Source organism: Pangasianodon hypophthalmus, chromosome 2 (assembly GCF_027358585.1).
Source record: "Pangasianodon hypophthalmus isolate fPanHyp1 chromosome 2, fPanHyp1.pri, whole genome shotgun sequence".
Taxonomy (NCBI): domain Eukaryota; kingdom Metazoa; phylum Chordata; class Actinopteri; order Siluriformes; family Pangasiidae; genus Pangasianodon; species Pangasianodon hypophthalmus.
Window position 1 is genome coordinate 32,687,097 of NC_069711.1, and position 17,500 is coordinate 32,704,596.

A 17,500-nucleotide genomic window follows, 5' to 3' on the forward strand; every position below is an offset into this window, starting at 1 on the left:
GTTTCCTTTCCTTTCCTTCAGTTTCTTTCCTTCAGTTTCCTTTCTTTTAGTTTTCCTTTCCTTTCTTTCAGTTTCTTTCCTTCAGTTTCATTTCTTTCAGTTTTCCTTTCCTTCAGTTTTCTTTTCCTTTCCTTGCCTTTCTTTTCCTTCAGTTTTCCTTTCCTTCAATTTTTCTCTCCTTTCTTTTCCTTCAGTTTTCCTCTCTTTTCCTTCAGTTTTCCTCTCCTTTCCTTGCCTTTCTTTTTCTTCAGTTTTCCTCTCCTTTCCTTTCCCTTATTTTTCCTTTTTAAATTTTCTGTTCCTTCAGTTTTCCTTCCCTTCCCCTCTGTTTGCAGTTCTTTTTCTTTTCCTTTCCTCTGTGCCTTCACTTGTTGTCCGCTCGGTGTTGAATCGGTGTTTCCTGACAGTGTAACTGAGATGGCTTTGTGAGAATATATGACTCAGTGTCAGCTGCAGTGTGTAATTTATTCTCTGCTCTCTGCAGCACAATATATTTTTCATCCCTGTGTTGATCGTACGAGTTCCCCATTAGATGCTCATATCGACCATCTCTCCAATCTGCGCCCGTGTGTGTGTGTGTGTGGGTGTGTGGGTGTGTGTTGCGCTCATGCTAACCTCAGCACCGGGGTGCCAAGTGGAGCTTTGTTATGAGGTTCCCATTGTCTCTGGAGGAGCGAGGCCTAAACGGGGTGTTGTTTTATCTGCACTTTAAGAGCAGGCCAGCCTCTCTGCTGCGCTTCTGATTTCTGCTGATATTTTAGATTGTAGAAATTGGGACTATTTTTAAAATACAGTCTTCAGGAATCAATAGCTGAAATTTTGCTGTTATAATGAATAAGTAATGGAGCATAAAAGTGGCCCTACTGTACTTTTCAGAATATTAGATTTTAGCTAAAACTTCACTTGAAGTCAGGCTAAACTGTAGAAAATGTTTGAAAATAATCTTTTAAATCCTGAAAGATTCCAAAAAATCTTGGATTTCTTTTAGTAAACAAGGGAGCTGAAATAAAAGCCTGTCATTTGAATGCAAATTCTGGCCATGCAACATCAGTGTATCAGGGTAAGGGGGTGGGGCATGCATGGCTTGGGGTGTCTCTAGTTTGCATATTCATATAATGTGGAGTTCTTGGAGGAAGTGAGAAAAAAGGCTTTTTAGTCAAAGCTTTCCTTCCTTTTCCTTTTCACCTCTCTTCCTTTCCCTTTACTTCCTTCTTCTTCCACTTCCACTTTCTTTCCCCTTTCCTTTCCTTTCTAAAAATAAAAGTCATTCATGTTTTAATGGGAATGTAGGCCATGCAACTTTAGTGTACAAGGGGATGGGGTGGGGCATTCAGGTTGGGGGCGTTTCCAATCTGCATATTCATAGAATGTGGAGTTCTTGTTAAGAAAGTAAGAAAAAAGGCAACTGCTTAAAACTTCCCTTCATTTTCCTTTGATTTTCCCTTCCTTTCCTGTTCTTTCCCATTCTTTTTCTTTTCCCTTTCTCTTTCCCCTTCTTTTTTCCATTTCCCTTTCCTCCCTTTTCCCTTCCCTTCCCTGTGCTGTCCTTCCCTTTCCTTTCTAAAAATAAAAATAAAAGCCAATCATTTTTCAATGCAAATGTAGGCCATGCAGCATCAGTGTACCAGTGGAAGGGGGTGGGGCATGTAGGGTTGGAGGCGTTTTCTTATTTGCATATTCATAGAATCTGGGTATCTTATAAATAAGGAAAAAAAGCTGTTTTTTTGTAAGCAATTATTTGTTGAACAAAATCCAAGTTTTGAGTGACTTTAAGCTCGTCTAACATCTGCATCGTTACAGTCCTAAACGTATATATTTTTTCCCGTGCGTCCAGCTGAGCGAGTCGTCACGCCGGCGGACACCGAGGCAGGTCTGCTCTGAAATGGAGAAGACGTGAGCATCTCACAGGGCTAAAATGGAGAACACATGTCTGCGCTCTCTCCCCCTCAAACACAGGCTTGGCAATTAACTCCAATCTGTCGGCGGCGGCGTGATTGACGCCAACAAAGGGCACGTTAATCCCTCTGCTCTGCATCCCACACGAGCGGGGCGAGGAGACGCAGCGGTGCATTCTGAGACGGCCCCGTTTGTCACAGTGAAGGACGCAGAGGAAGGAGGGGACACTGATGGTTGATTGTGTGTGTGTGTGTGTGTTTGTGTGTGTGTGAGTGAGGGTAAAGAGTGTAACAGGGAAAAAAATGTGAAGGAAGACAAATAAGGGTGCGAGTGACAAAAAGAGAGGGATGGAAGGATAGCGGGTAATCCTGTAATTCTGCTCTGCTCTCTCTCTTGGTGTGTGATTTAATTATCGGCGGCTGAAAGCGCATTAACACGAGGCGAATGCTTTTCCGCCATTGTGTGTGTGTGTGTGTGTGTGTGTGTCATCAGGAGTGAATGTCAACCTTTCTGGAGAACATTCCCGTTCATTTATCTCCACGTCTGCACTTTCTCCCTTTCTCACTCTCTTGTGCCATCGCTGTCAATGGTGTGTTCTCCATTCTGATTGGTCAGAAGGTGTTGATTGTACAGTTTTCTACAGTGCAGCTCCTAATCACAGGTTTATATTAATGTGCTGTTATCGTTTCTATAGTAACAACTGTTGATATGGCGATGTTTTCTGTAAGGACACATATATTTAACGTATATGGAAGGAGTCTCCAGTGTCGGAGATAAGACTGTGAGAAGGTGTGAGTGTGTAGTAGATGTGCAAGTGGGTGTGTGTGTGTGTGTGTATGTGCGTGAGAGAGAGAAAGAAAGAAAGAAAGAGAAAGACAGAGTCTGAAGCTTGTAAAGTGAGTGGTGTCCACAGGGAACACTTTCTCCTGCACCACCCGTCCATCTCCACCATCCACACACACACATCTGTTCATCGTCTCCTCCCAGTTGCAGCAAAAAAGCCTCTCCATATTTCTCTGTCATCACTTTTTCCCTCCGCCTGAGCCTGACCTGGCACTCGGCCGCGCCGCCGCTGCTGCTGCTGCTGCTGCTGGAACGGCTGCGGCCGAGACTTTTTTTTTTTTTAGTGTGCTCTCTAATGCAAATTGAATTTATATGAAATATGTGGTGCAGAAATTGTACCTGACGCCTGGAGGAGACATCATCCTGCCAAAAAACACACTCCGATGATGAGGATGATGATGATGAAGATTACGATGAAGTCACTCCGGTGATTTAATGCATGTGCATGGTGATGTCTTTTACACGAGTAGAGATTGAATAAGCATGCTGGCTCACTATATCACTTCCGAGGTTTTTTTTTTTCTTTTCTTTTTTTGATCATAGCTCTCGGTCAGCATCTGTCAGCAAGCCTGTGATTACATTAAACACCACATACTTATCAGGACTGTTGCATTCGAAACTCGCCCATAAAAGCCGCGACAGCGCACGTAGAGCAAGAGAGAGTTCGCTCTTTCTCTCTGTGTGGAACTAATGGCATCGGCTCTCCCTCCAAAAGTGAATTACGCACTGGGATAACAGCTTTGTGTGTGTGTGTGTGTGTGTGTGTGTGTGTGTGTGGAGGGCTTTTCACCCCTCCTCTTCTGGCATAGAACTGTGTGTGTGTGTGTGTGTGTGTGTGTGTGTCTAAAGCTGGAAATCTGCATGATAAATTTTCCGTGTGCGGAGTCTTAGCCGGGCTGATCCGGGTCTCCTGCTCGCGCGGCCATGTTCCCGTGGATCCCTGGGAATCTTTCTCCCTGCAGAGTCACGCTTACCACACTGAAGCTGATTATTTTCCTACAACAGCACATCACCCTGAAGAGTTTTCTTCCTCTTACACTACAGAAAATTTTCATCTGCTACTACATTTATGCTTCTGCTACTACTGTTGTTCGTCAGTCCGTTATCTTCGTTATCAGTGCGATATCTCCAGAACGAGTGGCTGAACATTTGTAAGATTTATATGAAATTCTCCTCGTAACCAGCAGATGAACTGATTAGATTTTGGAATCTATCCAAACAGGGTCAAGGTCACAGCAAGGTCAAATGTCTGAAATAGTTTTTCTTCAATAGCTTCTTTCCTGTTTGAAGAATGTTTGAAGGATATTTGAGGCGTATAAATCAGTACCAAGAAGGACTAGGCTTTCGGCATAGAGTTCTGCTTGTTTCTTTGTTAAAGACATCGTGCTTTTCATCTGTTTATAGTTACGTTTATTGTTGCAGAACGTCTGTAAAACAGGGTAGTTCCTGTTCACTCACCAGTCTCTATTTTTTCTGTTAAAAACAAAACAAACAAAAAAAAATAAACACAGCTTGTCGTGTAACTAGCAGGCATTTGAAGCCTTCGCCAACTTGCAGCTAGCCAAATTACATGTAGAAAAGACGATCAGTCTGCCTTTTATTAATATTTTCCAGCATCGCAGCTTCTAATCAATCACATCCATCGATTTGGGAGAATCCCACCAATGCATCCATACTGAGAAATTCCCAAGCAAATGCTCAGAAGAGTTTGTGCAGATGAGTGCAGAATGAGTCAGAGCGTGTGTCATGTGTGTGTGTTTTTGTTTCAGGTCCTCTGTTTGGGGTGACGGGAAGTGAGCAGCCGTTCAGCGTGACCTCTGTGACCTCGGTGCCCAGTGCCTTCCCTGTGATGGCGCACCCCGCCTTCGGCCTGCTCTCCCCTGGCGCGGCTCGCCCTGAGTTCGGCGGTCTCGGAGCGCTGGGGGTCACCGCAGCCCTGGCAGCGCACCCACAACTAGGGGCTTTCACAGGTCAGCCATTTCATTTTTTTTATTTTTTGCCTCATTATATACATTTCCATGCAAGTGATGCTGGCTAACATTCCCAGAAAACAAACTTGTGACTCTGTGCATAAATAACATTTATTGAGTTGTGAGATGTTTTGAGAATTTTAAGCGAGTCATTCTGTTTCTGTATGTATTCTGAAGAGGCTCAACAACATTACAATCAAAAGAGCACAGGCATTAAATCGCATAATTGATTATTATTCAAATGAGCTGAATTCCTCCCACTCCATCAGATCCTCAGGTTATCAGCAGGTCAGCGTTTTCACCTCACGCATGCAGGAATAGCTTTTCATGATATAGCTGTTCATTTGAGCTTCTGTCCTTTCAGTACTGTTTTTTTTTTGTTTTCTAAATTTGCATGACAACAGATGACCTCACTTTGGTGTGTGTGTGTGTGAGAGAGAGAGAGAGCTAGAGAATATAAACAGCAGTACTGTGTAACTGTTTACACTATCTATAATGATGTAACTAATTAAACGTGACTACATCAATATAAATACACAAGCAGAAGCAGTCAGGTGTAAATGAGGTGTAATGTGGATGCAAAGTTTTTTAATGTAATGATGAATTATTTGTAGGAAATAAAGTTGACACCTTCTGACCAATCAGAATCAAGATTTTGACAGTGTTGTGATGTAATATAACGATGAATTTGTATTTCTTTCAAATCTCAGAGTGGTGGAGAGCGGCTGAAGCTCATGGGCGGAGTCCAGCAGCCTTCTTCCCTCATTTCCTAGGCCTGCCCCCGCTGTTTGCTCCTCCCCTTCAGAACCACGAGGCCACGCCCTATACGTCCAAAACCCTGAGCAAAAGCAGCCAGGGTCCTAAAGGTGAACGACACCAACACGTGTCTGTACTCTGAGATTACAGAGCTCAGCATCTGAGTCTGTGTACCGTAACACGATGCCTAATCGATGATGTGTGGAAATAATGTCGGATATAGAGCTGGAATTGCATAGTAATTCGGTTTCATAGTTGAGAGATGGTCGACGATAATTCCATCTCTTGTCTGTTTTCGATCAATCTTCCTAATTTGTAGTAATTATCAACTTGATACACTCTGTTATTCAGTTTCATATGAAGACAAACTGAATTTCAGCTCAGTGTTTAAGTAGATTCGTGCTTTAGGGCGCAGCGAGATTGTTAGACATGTTTGTGTGTGTGTGCGCGTGTTTGCTATCTTTAGTGCACGTGGAAAAAAAATAATCTACTTATGATTTCTTAGCAAGTGAAAATATCTCGCATATATCTTGCAAATATATCAGAATTTCTTCTTATGAGGATTATAAATCAAATAGAGTTATCCCAAAGATAAATCCCAAAGACCTCCCCCTAAAATCCCAGGGATTTTTCAGCCTGTTTTTGCATGCTCATCCTAGTTTCAGGCATCAAATTTTCTTATTCTAATGGCAGATATTTTTACTACTTTCTAGAAATAAATGCTTAAATTTAGTTTAGGCCATTTCAAGCTTGAAATGAGTTTATAAAATGTGGAATTTGAATATTCTCATTAATTTGACTATTATTAAGATATTTTCACTTGCTAAGATCTCATTTTGGCAGTGAGTATTTTTACAGCATTAAAGTACTAATGCTCTAAAAATGCATTTTTTAATTCTTAATTAATATAATTACTGTTCTAAATAGTGTTCTGATGCATCTGAATATTACTAAACCTGTAATTTTATACAGTTATCCTCAGCAGTAGTGCTGCACTCATACACTGTGTTCATATCACATAAACCTTTAATAAAATAACGACATCACTTCACTGTGTATGTGTGTGTCTGTGTGTGTGTCTCAGGTGTTAACGGAGCTCTGAACGGCAGTGTGGTCTCTCCGTCCACGACTAAAGGCAGCGCGTCCGTGTCGTCCTCGCCCGCTCTCAACACCTCCAGCGTCAAGCCTCGCGCCCGCAAGGCCTCTCATCACAGCAACAGCACAGGAGATCTCCAAGAGAAACCCTCGCAGAAACCAAAAGAGAAGGTAAAAATTGAACATCGTCATTACAGCTTTTCTAGTCTCGTTGATTCTCATCTCGTGGTCTGGGGCTTAAAGAATCATTCTGTGGAGTCAAATGTGAAAGATCGGCTTTATCAGACACTAAAAATCCCACTTAGATGGTTATCGAAACAAAGAGAAATGCAGGAAGTCGAGCCACTTGGACTTTCTGCTAGCAAGACAAGTGAATAGACTGAACGACAGAAATTCTTCCTAAACATTCTGCCACATTTCTTCATTTGTTGTTGTTGTGATTCCAGTCCATTGCAGTAGAAATCTGATTATAAATACATCTCGTGCACTTCTGTGCTAATATTGGCTCAGTAAAAGTATGACGTGCGTCTGTCATGCTGCAGCTACAGTAAAGTCATCGTCATGCCAAGCGGGTCTCGTTATGCACATGAATACGGCGTGTGATCATGTTGTCTGTCTAGTGTTTTATTTGACTTCAGATTTGAGTCACATTATCAACATTATTATTTTATTTTAAACCAAACCATGTATTGAAGAGCATGACAGATTACTGATAAACCACAGCGCTGGTCATATTTGATTTGTGCTGATTTGTTGGATTGTTTCATGACAGCAGCTCTGACTGTAGTCTTGGCTGTAACAGTCAGTCACAGGTTTACATTAATGCACTCGTTCTAATACGTCATCGTTTCTCTGGTAACAGCTCGTACAGAGATCACTTTGTAAACAGACGAATGAAGCGTTGGTCATTTTTGAAATGGTGACATTTTCTGTAATATTTGTTTAACATTTATGGAATGAGTCTCCAGTGTCAGTGCTTTGTAACAGTCAGAGGTAATCTTCATCTTCATGACAGAGGAGTTTACGCTTTGTGGTTTCTCAGTAACATGCCAAGCTGCAGTTGTTTATAGCTGCTATAATGTAAGTGAGAACAGGATTTAACTTGTTTCATGGATATTCCATGATGTTAAGTGTAACTGTAAATGGATAAAAACATATGACGTGTTCTTTAATAAATAAATATAATACTTGTCAAATTGCTGTGGTGTATAAAACACTTGCTGTAAAAGGAAAATAATCAACTTCTTGGTGGTAGCAGTAACTCCACTACATCACACCACTTGTCGTTGGTTATTTTCCGTTAACAGCACGCCCCTGAGCGTTCGGTTCCTTACTTAATTATTGATGTGTTTGTTGGTTGCTGTAGAAACCGCGTAAGAAACAGACAGAGGGATCTGGTGTGAGCGACAGCGAATCAGGATCATCTTTGGACAGTGACATTGAAGGAGTCAGCAGCAGTGATCTGGATGACTTCGGCGAGGAGGACGACGATGACGATGACGACGACGACCAGAGTAAAGACAGCGAAGAGTCAGATTCTGAAAAAGAACGACAGAAGAAAAAGAAAACGAAGGTTTGAGTCGTGTATTTTTTTTAAAAGTAAACTGTATTGCCCTGAGCCTAAGTCGTGACTAACTGGATTTTCTTTTCTCTGATTCTTCCTCAGGTTGCAGCTGCAAACCTGCGGCTGAGTAAGCAGGAACATTCCAGACCTGCGAAAGCGTGGGACCTTCGGGAGGGCAATGCCGCTCCGGATGCCCGCTCTCAGTCCTCACCCCTCGCTTCCAAATCCAGAGACAGACTCGCACAGCCCACCAGCGTCATCCAGTCCACCGGCTTCGCCATTAACGCCAAACCGCTGGCTCTGATTGGCCAATCGCAGCATGACTCCTCCCCTCAGCACCTCAGCTCCTCCTCTCCTCGACCCCTGCCCATCGCCTCTCATCAGCCACTCCCACTTTCTCTCTGCTCCTCCCCTAAACCGCTGTCGGTCCCTTCTCCTCCCAAACCTCTCCCCCTGTCATCTTCTCCCAAACCACCTCCTCTGAGCCCCTCCCCCAGAGCACGGGGCTCCTCCCACAAGTCTCAGGCACCGCCTCTGGACTCGCTGAGCAGCAGGAAGCTTCTGGAGAGCTCTCTGTCCCACATCGCCGACTATAGACTGAAACAGGTGGGCGTGTACACGAACCTGGGCTAACTGATTGGTATCTGGGTGAGACTCTGAGCGCACACTATAACCGTATTTGGGAGAATCGAATTACATGCATTAATCACTCGTTCATCTCATTGTTTAGTTTCATTTTGTTTTTCATTTAGCAGAAAAGCAAATGAGCTCGAGCAGTTTGTCTGTGTAGCATTAAAGCCAATTTTGGATGAGGGGTTTCAGGACGCAGTTGGTATTCAGCATCCGTCTCTCTGTATTGACCAGCCTCATTGAAAAGGTCAGAGAGAGAGGGAGAGATAGAGAGAGAGAGAGAGTGAGGGGGGTGAAAGAGCTACGCTTCTCCATGCTCTTATCTGTAGCATTGGATTTCCCACTGCATGAATCAGTTTTGTAAAGGAATGCGGTTAGCTTCATAAAAAAAATTGCGCCTCCGAAAGCCAACAAGCAATTAACTCCACAACTTCTTACTCCTAGATTCTTAGCAAATGAGAGCAGAAATGGATTTATTCCCACCCTTTCTTCTGTAAGCATGAAATTACTGCTGAAGAGGCTAATACCCGTTCATCGTAATCGGCTAAAGTGGTTTTTATTGCACAATTATTGTACTGAACAGTCTAATATCGGCCTGTGCTTTTGGGTTTCATTCATTTGAAATTACCATTCAGATGTCAAACATGTGTTTACCGATGGGAGACAGGAAACAGAACCCGAGCGACGCAGAAATCTAGAGCCATTGAGCAAATCGTGCTCAATAGAGAGAGTGTTTCTGTGCTTTTTTCGCCCCCGGTGGTGAGTGGCGCTTTAATGGCGGAGACACTGCGAGCGACGTCTGCTCTGGACTCTTTTGTTCCCAGAACTGATGAGGAGCCAAACTGAGTCACAGCGCACTCACACACACACGCGCGCGTGCACACACACACACACACACACACACACTTGCACTCGCCATCAGCGCCTATGCCACATGACAACCAGGGCAATTACCACATTTCCTTCCAACTCCTCCCAAGTCCTTTTTTTTAATGCTTTATGTTGTCTCTCTTTCTCTGTAACGTCTCATTTTAATCTCTCTCTGTCTGTTTTTCTCTCCCTCCCTTTTTCTTTGTTTTTTTTTTTTATCCAGTCTTTACTTGCGCATGACCAGGAGTTCCCACTCCAGCTCAAGAAGCAGCACGACCTTTACAAGACCTCGAAGAGTTCCGCGGTTGTATCCTCCTCTTCCTCCTCCTCCTCTTCTTCCATTCTCCCTCCCAAATCCACATCGGGTCGTACCAAGCCTCCAGCTGCTCAGGGTGTGGCTGCGTCGCCGAGCCTCATGCTCACTCAGACTCTCCTGGGCCTGGGCCACACCAACGGCGTCATCCAGAGCTCCACGCAGGACACCCCGCTAGCGCTCACCACCAAACCTCGTTCCGACCTGCCCGTCAACCTCAGCACCGGCGGCAGGAAGGACATGTCTGTGCCCGCCCCTTTACCTGCCCTGCTGCCTGCTCTAGTACCCGCATCCGCCCTGCCAGCGCGACCCCGCGCCTCCCGCAAAAACAAGACGCCCAGAGCCCTGGAGGCCTGGAAGGATGTTTCCCAGAAGCACTTGGTGAAGTCTCTTGTGGATCTGTTCCACCACGGAGCGGGAGAGCAGGAGACTCCGGGCAAGAAGGACTCGGACGAGTCGGGCGAGGACGACGACGATGACGAGGATGATGATGTGGATGATGAAGAGGAGGACGAGGAGGATGAGGATGACAGTCTCTCAGGTTTGTGAAATGTTTATGAAACAATATTTAAAGACCCTACATTCGTTTTCACAACTTCGTGTAAATTAGGTGACAAGTCCATATGATTGGATCAGGCGATTCTTCGGACTAGTGCTACGGCGTGTGTGATGTGTGTCCGATGTTTCTTCAGCTCCGGTTCCCCACTCAAACTTTAGAACCTACTTGCAATTTTAAACTTATAACTGTGGTTTCATCTTATCCTGTCATATAGAACCTATCATTAAATGTGTATACAAACATTACAAAGAAAAATAAAGCTTGGAAGAAAGTAGCAGAGATTGTTGGTGCGCCTGGTGAGTGTGTGAAGCTAGTATAGTAAGCGCGCTTGGTAAGTTAATCTGCCAGTGAAGCTGAGCACATAACATGTAAATCAAACAACCAGATTTAACATTATTTAGTACTTTATTAAATTTTTATTTGACTAGTTAGCTTTAAAAGCTATATATAGCTACTACTGCTTCTGTGGGCCACGCCCACAAGAGATACCACTAGGGGCCACTACATGTCAACGTCAGCACAAGCGACTTGTCATCTGCTAGAGTGAATGTAGGATAAGAAAGCAAAAAAGATAAATGAGTAAATGCGTGTGGAAGAAAATAAACAAAATAACAGCTGAAGGAATAAAGTGTCCTAGAATCAGTTGTTCTTTTGATATTTATTTTTTCCACACCTATTCATGAGCATTTTGTTTTTATTTACTCGTTTTGTCTCTCAGAGTCAGACAGTAACTCAGACAGCGAGCTGAACGGCTCGGCGAGGAAGAACAGGGACACGACAGAGACGGAGACTGACGGCGAGAGGACGCCATTGAAGCTGGGCAAAAACCTGCCCCTGCTCGCCTCCGCCTCTGCCAATTACAGCCTGCCCGACTGCTCGCCACTCAACCTCCAAGTCATTAAGCCCTCCGGCGTGGCCACGCCCACCTTCGTGAGTGGCTCCGGTGCCTTGACCTATCACAGTTCGCCTTCCTCGTCGTATTCCGTCGGAACCTCTCCAGGTAATCTCCGGGAAACTTAAAGCTGTAAATGGCTTTACACTTAATGCGCTGGATGAAAAAACGTCTGCATTGCGGTGTTTTTGCGATCATGCTGTCACATTTAGTTGACGAGCGCTATTTATAGAAGGGTAAACTGTGGTTATAGGCATCTGTGATGCTTTGGTTTATTTATTTTTCCTCAAAATGAACACATTTCCTTCTTAATCTTGTTATCTCCCTTGTGGACGAGAGCTGGTTGATATAGTAAATGCAGTAGCTAATGAGGACTGTGTGTGTGTGTGTGCGGTTGTGCGTAGTTTACGGTAACCTCTGAGCCATGTTTGGTTGAACCTGTTGGCTCGGGTTTACACACTCATTATGGCTTTTTGGCTGACTCCGGCTTTTTTTTTCCCAGGGAGATTCGTTAAACAAAATACTCACAAATCCAACAAACATGTCAAGCCCGTGGGTTTGTTCTTGGCTGAGTTTCAACAGCAGGAAGAGCACTTGTTGCTCTCTCACTCCCACACTGTGTGTGTGTGTGTGTGTGTGTGTGTCGGGAGTGTGTTTGCACTGGCTTTGAGGAACGTGATGACTCGATGTCAGAGGAAGAAGCTTTCAGGACGGTGAAAAGCTAATGGTGTGAACGCCATATTGACTGCAAGTCTCGTTTTCTACTGCGCCAAGCTGTTCACTTTGCTGCTCATAAAGTGTGTGTGTGTGTGTGTGTGTGTGTGTGCATGTGTGTTTTTATATCATAGTGGGGACAGGAATATCTGACAGTTTTGACTTTGTGTGGACGTTTGGCTTGTCCCCAAGTGGAAAACTGCTTTCATGCAAAAACGGTTTTAAAAAAAAAACAGCTTAAAAAGTCAAACAGGTTGCATTTAGGTGTTGGAATTGAATTAATAATTAATTAGAAGGTCTTCACAAGGATAGTAAAACAAACCTGTGTGTGTATGAGTGTGTGTGAGTGTGTGTGTTCTAGTCTGAATCTCTCGCTCTCTCTCGTCTCTCTTTTTCTCTCTCTCTCGTGTCTCTAGGATCTGGAAAAAGGAAGCGTGTGATGAACGAGGATGATCTAAAGACTCCTTTAGAAATGGGGTATGTGTAACAGCATGACTCAAACACGTCTCTCTCTTTCTCATACATATAATTTCCTCAAATTGCGTTTACTTTTTGTCACCATCACGCTCGAGCTGACAGCATCTCTGTCTTCCCCACTCTAGCTGGCGTAGAGAGACCAGGATCAAATCCGCCGGAGGTCGTCTCCAAGGAGACGTTGCATATTACGCACCCTGCGGAAAGCGATTGCGGCAGTACCCCGACGTCGTGAAGGTAACCTCCGACCTCTGACCCCTCCCGCACTCGCTTTTAGTACCCACAAATCCCCAAGGAAACCCGAAAAATTATAAAACAAACCTTCCAGTAGCTTCCCCGCTACTCCAGCCTCCCTCCTTCTCCCCCTGTGTAGTGTAGCTTTGCTGTGTAGTGCCCAGCTTTCAGTGTGCTACTACTTCCTGATGGCTCTCTGTCTCACCAAACGTCATTATTATTCTCTCTTCTGTAGTATCTATCCAGATACGGAATAACTGACATCACACGCGATAATTTTAGCTTCAGTGCAAAAATAAGGGTTGGTGACTTCTATGAAGCCAGAGAAGGACCCCAGGTGAATGCCTTTCATCTCTCTCTCTCTCTTTTTTCTTTATTTTATTGATTTATTTTTGGTTGTGTTTTCTTTCTTTTCCCCCCACCTCAGTCTCTCACTCTTTTTCTCTCACTTTCATCTTGAATCAAGAGGGCAAGGATTTCGATTTGAACCCCGATATATAGACTAAAAGTCCTCCGCTTATATTATACTGTAGGAAGCCATGCGATAATCAGCTTTCATTACCTCCACAGGGTGTTCTGTTTCTGTTTCTGTTTTGTGTGTTGGGGTTATGTCTAAGATTTATTATTTTTGTAAAAAAAATAAATATTCCCTAAATTTGCTTTGATTGATTTATCTCTTTTTTTGCACTAATATCCTTATATATTTATAACTTCACTAGTCTGTACTTTAACATTATTGCTTAATATTAATGATGGTGTAATATTAAGAAGCAAACACAAAGATAGTTAGAAAGACAAACGGGACCTCCGTGCTGCGATCTGATTGGTCGGTTTGCTCGTGTCACTCCCCCCTCAGGGTCTGCAGTGGTGCCCGCTGAGCGAGGACGAGGTCATACCACGCATCAGAGCCATGGAGGGCCGCAGGGGTCGGCCGCCCAACACTGAGCGCCAGCACGCAGCCGGCGACAGCGAGGGCTCCAGTGCACGCCGCAGGAAGGGTCGTCCGCCCAACGTGGGCCACACGGAGTTCCCCAGCGCCTCTGAGGCTAAGCTGCTCCGCAAACTGGAGGCTCAGGGTAACGCTAGCATCCTCCTCACCCACCCAGCACCTACACCACACAGAAACGCTGAGCGCTACTGCTGAGCCTTCCACAACCTTCCTGTTCTGCTCTCTTGTGTTCCAGAAATCGCCCGGCAGGCTGCTCAGATGAAGCTGATGAGGAAGCTGGAGAAACAGGCACTTGCACGAGCGGCTAAAGAAGCTCGCAAACAGCAAGGTACAGCTCAAATACGAATATTGCTCAAATATTGGCACCCTTTACATAAAATGACTTAAATTTAATAATTAGAGTAATTAGAGAAATGATTAACCTTTACTCTAAAATAATTAAAATAAATAAGTAAGCAAGCAGGCAAGAATGTAAGAAAGAACATGCTGTATTTGTCAAAAACAGTTCTGGCAAATTCATTGACAACTTAAGATAAAAATATCTTTAGAGGAAGTGGCCTGATGCGGTTATTTCCACAAGATATTGATTGGTGGAGTGGGGTGCCAATATTTTCAAAACCATAGTATACTACTTAACACATACTACCAACCTAAGAATACTACTTAAAGTGCTTCTACTTATAGTACTACTTAAAAATACTACTTAAGTACTACGTCTTGAAGATTTTTTTTTATGTTTGATGAAATGTAGTTTTTAAAATAAAACTATCCAGCATCTCGGTACATTAAAGCTCAAAGTGCATGCTGTTCATTTTAAAGAGTGCCAATAATTCTGGAGTTGACTGTAGATGCACTCAAAATGTTTTCAAATTAAAAAAAAAATTTTTTTTGTTTGTTTCAGCCATCATGGCTGCAGAGGAGAGGAGGAAACAGAAGGAGCAAATCAAGATTCTCAAACAGCAGGTCAGTGTTTCATCTAAGCTCCCGACACCTCTCCTGTGTCCAAAATATTCCTGTTCCTTATTCCTTATTCTTTATATATAACACACACACACACACACACACACACACACACGCAAAGAAGTAGGCGTTAGAAGTATGAGAAGTTAACTGAGTTCCTCGAAACTTTGTTCTCTTCAGTGTTCTTGGCAGTGACTGACAGAGTCGCGTCCTCTACTCTGCACTAACCTCCGAGAGTTTTGCTAATCCTGCTATTTGCGGCTTCGTTTAAATGCACAGCGGCGCTTTCAATTAACACACACCCTCTCTCCTTCTGTCCGAGCAGGAAAAGATAAAGCGCATTCAGCAAATCCGGATGGAGAAGGAGCTCCGCGCGCAGCAGATTCTCGAGGTATGGACTGACTCTGGGGGATGTGGAGGAAAAAAAAAAGAAAAAGACAAGAGATAGAGTTGAAATAAGCTTAACATTCTGCAAATACACACCACCACCACACACTCAGCGTCTGTTTAACATGGAGCACACACTACGCCAGAATTGCTCTCTAGCATTTTAGGGGTTGTGACTCCTGCATATTTTTTTTTCTCCAGACTATCGCTAAATTGGTTTTGGTGGACAGTTTTTGAATATTAAATTTGCTGCCTCCTGTTTCTCGGAGCACGGTTAAATTAGACATAAAAGATTTTTTTTTTCTAACAATAACAGGTCTTGCATAAGTAGAAGGAACAAAAAAACAATGTTTACTTTTCGCACCCAATTATAGAAGCCTGAAAAGTGTTTTAGCAGAGCGAAATCAAATTGGAGCTGACACGGTTGGCAAACCATTCCGAACGGGATTTCTTTCTGTTTGTAATTACACATTGAAATTTCCAGCTAATTCTCAGACGTTCTTTTTTTTTGTTTGTTTTTTTCCCTCCTGCTGCCGTTTGTCAGAACGAGGGGGGATATTGAATAATTTCAAAGATCCCTGGGCTTATTCTGACAAGAACTGACGTACTCGTCGCAAAGGTTCTCAATCACTGACTCAGTGTTGCGTAACTCTCCGATTAGCACAGCCTCCAAATGCCATGTAGTGAATAGCAAGCAGCCAACACACACACACACACACACACGCATCCACTGCAGGATGTTGTGCTCTTATTAAGTGAGGATCTTTTCTCACTAGCGCACATCGATCACAACGACGCGTAAACAAGGCAGCCGTCACAGTGCCGTGTTTTAATTTGGGCCTTTCTGCTTCTCACTGTGTGACCAAGACCTGTTCTATATTGGCAGGCAAAGCGGAAAAAGCGGGAAGAGGCTGCCAATGCCAAAATCTTGGAGGCGGAAAAGCGCTTAAAGGTCAGTGTGTCTGTGTTTCGAGGGCCTAACCTCAGGGCCGGAGATCCAGAACGGTCTCTTGGTCTCTGCTGGACACGTTTACATCGTTATGGCCCTTCCTGATTCACCTCTACAGAACATTCTCGCAGTCTGAATGGCTGAGGAGAAATCACATGACTGGAAGTACAATGCTAACATAGCTAACAAGTAATGGAAGCTAGTAACTACTACTTAGCAACCTGGAAACATGGCTTCCTGAAATTTGCATTCACTTGATGCAAACCTCTGCAAGGTTTGAAATAGTTTACATTAAAAAATACATTAAAAAAAAACAACCAAACGAAACTCCTTCAAGTGAAGTGAACAGACTCGGAAGAAAGTGCTATTTGCCCTCTTCCGCATACTTGAGCTCACAGACATGTACAGATGGCTAGCGTTGCTTTGATTGACAGGAGATAAAGAATAACACCATCCCTCATAAACAGATAGCACGGCCACTTTTGTTTTCTGATGTGCAGTACTGTGCAAGTCTTATTTTGGTTATCGATTTTGATTTTATGAGTCAATACAAAAACATTTTAGATTTTCAAACATTACTTTTCCAACAAAAAAATGTATTGTTACAGAAATTGTTTGTGTGTCAGTAAACAAAGTAACACATTAAATAGTACACCACGTTTCAGATGTATATATATACACATATAAAATTAAGTCGAATTTTCCTGCAAAAACAGAAGCAAGTGTGAAAGTCCGAGTCGCCAGAAGAACTGTATCAGGTTCTCCATGACGCTAAAAACCTACCAGCCAGTTTCCTTATAAAACTGCACAAATTGTCCCTGAGACTACTGATGCATTTTTATAAAGCAAAGGAACATCTTGGAGAAGAGTGACTTTGAGAAGTTTGTTACTGTGTACTGCTAAAAAAAAAAAGGGAACATTTGCTGTAGAATCGTTTATAATGGAAGTCTAGGGGCAGTTGTTACAGAGAAATGTGTCAGTATTGTGGTACGTTTTAGATAGATAGATAGATAGATAGATATACTTTATTGATCCCATGAGGGAAATTCTTGATTTCCCGTTTTAGTTTGTAGATTAAGTTGAAGAGAAATTGAATCAGGATTTCACGTTGCAGGATGGTTATAAGCTTTCGTTATTTGTACTTAGCTTGCATTATAGCTCTGATTTAAAGCAAAAGAAGACTAATTTGGATTCCAAACACATCTGGGCTGATCAAGTGTGCGTGACCGAGAAATGTGTGTGTGTGTTTTTTTCCTTTACTTGAGAAACTGTTAAATACACGCTGACGTTTGCCTCTCGCCTCGCTGTATCCTGTTTAGAGCTAAACTAATAATCTGGGTTTATTTTTGCCTTTTACTGTTTGTGCGTTTCTTCTTGATAACGTCTCAGACTCTAAGTTCTGTTTGATCTGAAGTGATGTCTTGCTGATTATGTGTGTGTGTGTG

At 43.2% G+C, this 17,500-nt stretch overlaps 1 protein-coding gene across 12 annotated transcripts in view; it reads left to right on the forward strand.

The window, feature by feature from the left end:
- baz2ba (bromodomain adjacent to zinc finger domain, 2Ba) overlaps nt 1–17,500 on the forward strand; it is a 92,296-nt gene that overhangs the window by 55,108 nt on the left and 19,688 nt on the right. For 7 of the 12 annotated variants that reach the window (XM_026933109.3, XM_026933108.3, XM_026933113.3 and 4 more), the window contains exons 4-18: nt 4,509–4,709; nt 5,420–5,575; nt 6,550–6,731; nt 7,927–8,133; nt 8,227–8,730; nt 9,848–10,478; nt 11,215–11,496; nt 12,519–12,579; nt 12,705–12,813; nt 13,046–13,147; nt 13,667–13,886; nt 13,995–14,087; nt 14,661–14,722; nt 15,045–15,110; nt 15,993–16,058. In XM_026933109.3, the coding sequence (XP_026788910.2) occupies nt 4,509–4,709; nt 5,420–5,575; nt 6,550–6,731; nt 7,927–8,133; nt 8,227–8,730; nt 9,848–10,478; nt 11,215–11,496; nt 12,519–12,579; nt 12,705–12,813; nt 13,046–13,147; nt 13,667–13,886; nt 13,995–14,087; nt 14,661–14,722; nt 15,045–15,110; nt 15,993–16,058 (2,942 nt within the window). The remainder of the gene's footprint in view (nt 1–4,508; nt 4,710–5,419; nt 5,576–6,549; nt 6,732–7,926; nt 8,134–8,226; nt 8,731–9,847; nt 10,479–11,214; nt 11,497–12,518; nt 12,580–12,704; nt 12,814–13,045; nt 13,148–13,666; nt 13,887–13,994; nt 14,088–14,660; nt 14,723–15,044; nt 15,111–15,992; nt 16,059–17,500) is intronic. The other 5 variants (XM_026933112.3, XM_026933117.3, XM_026933119.3 and 2 more) reach the window with 1 other exon arrangement.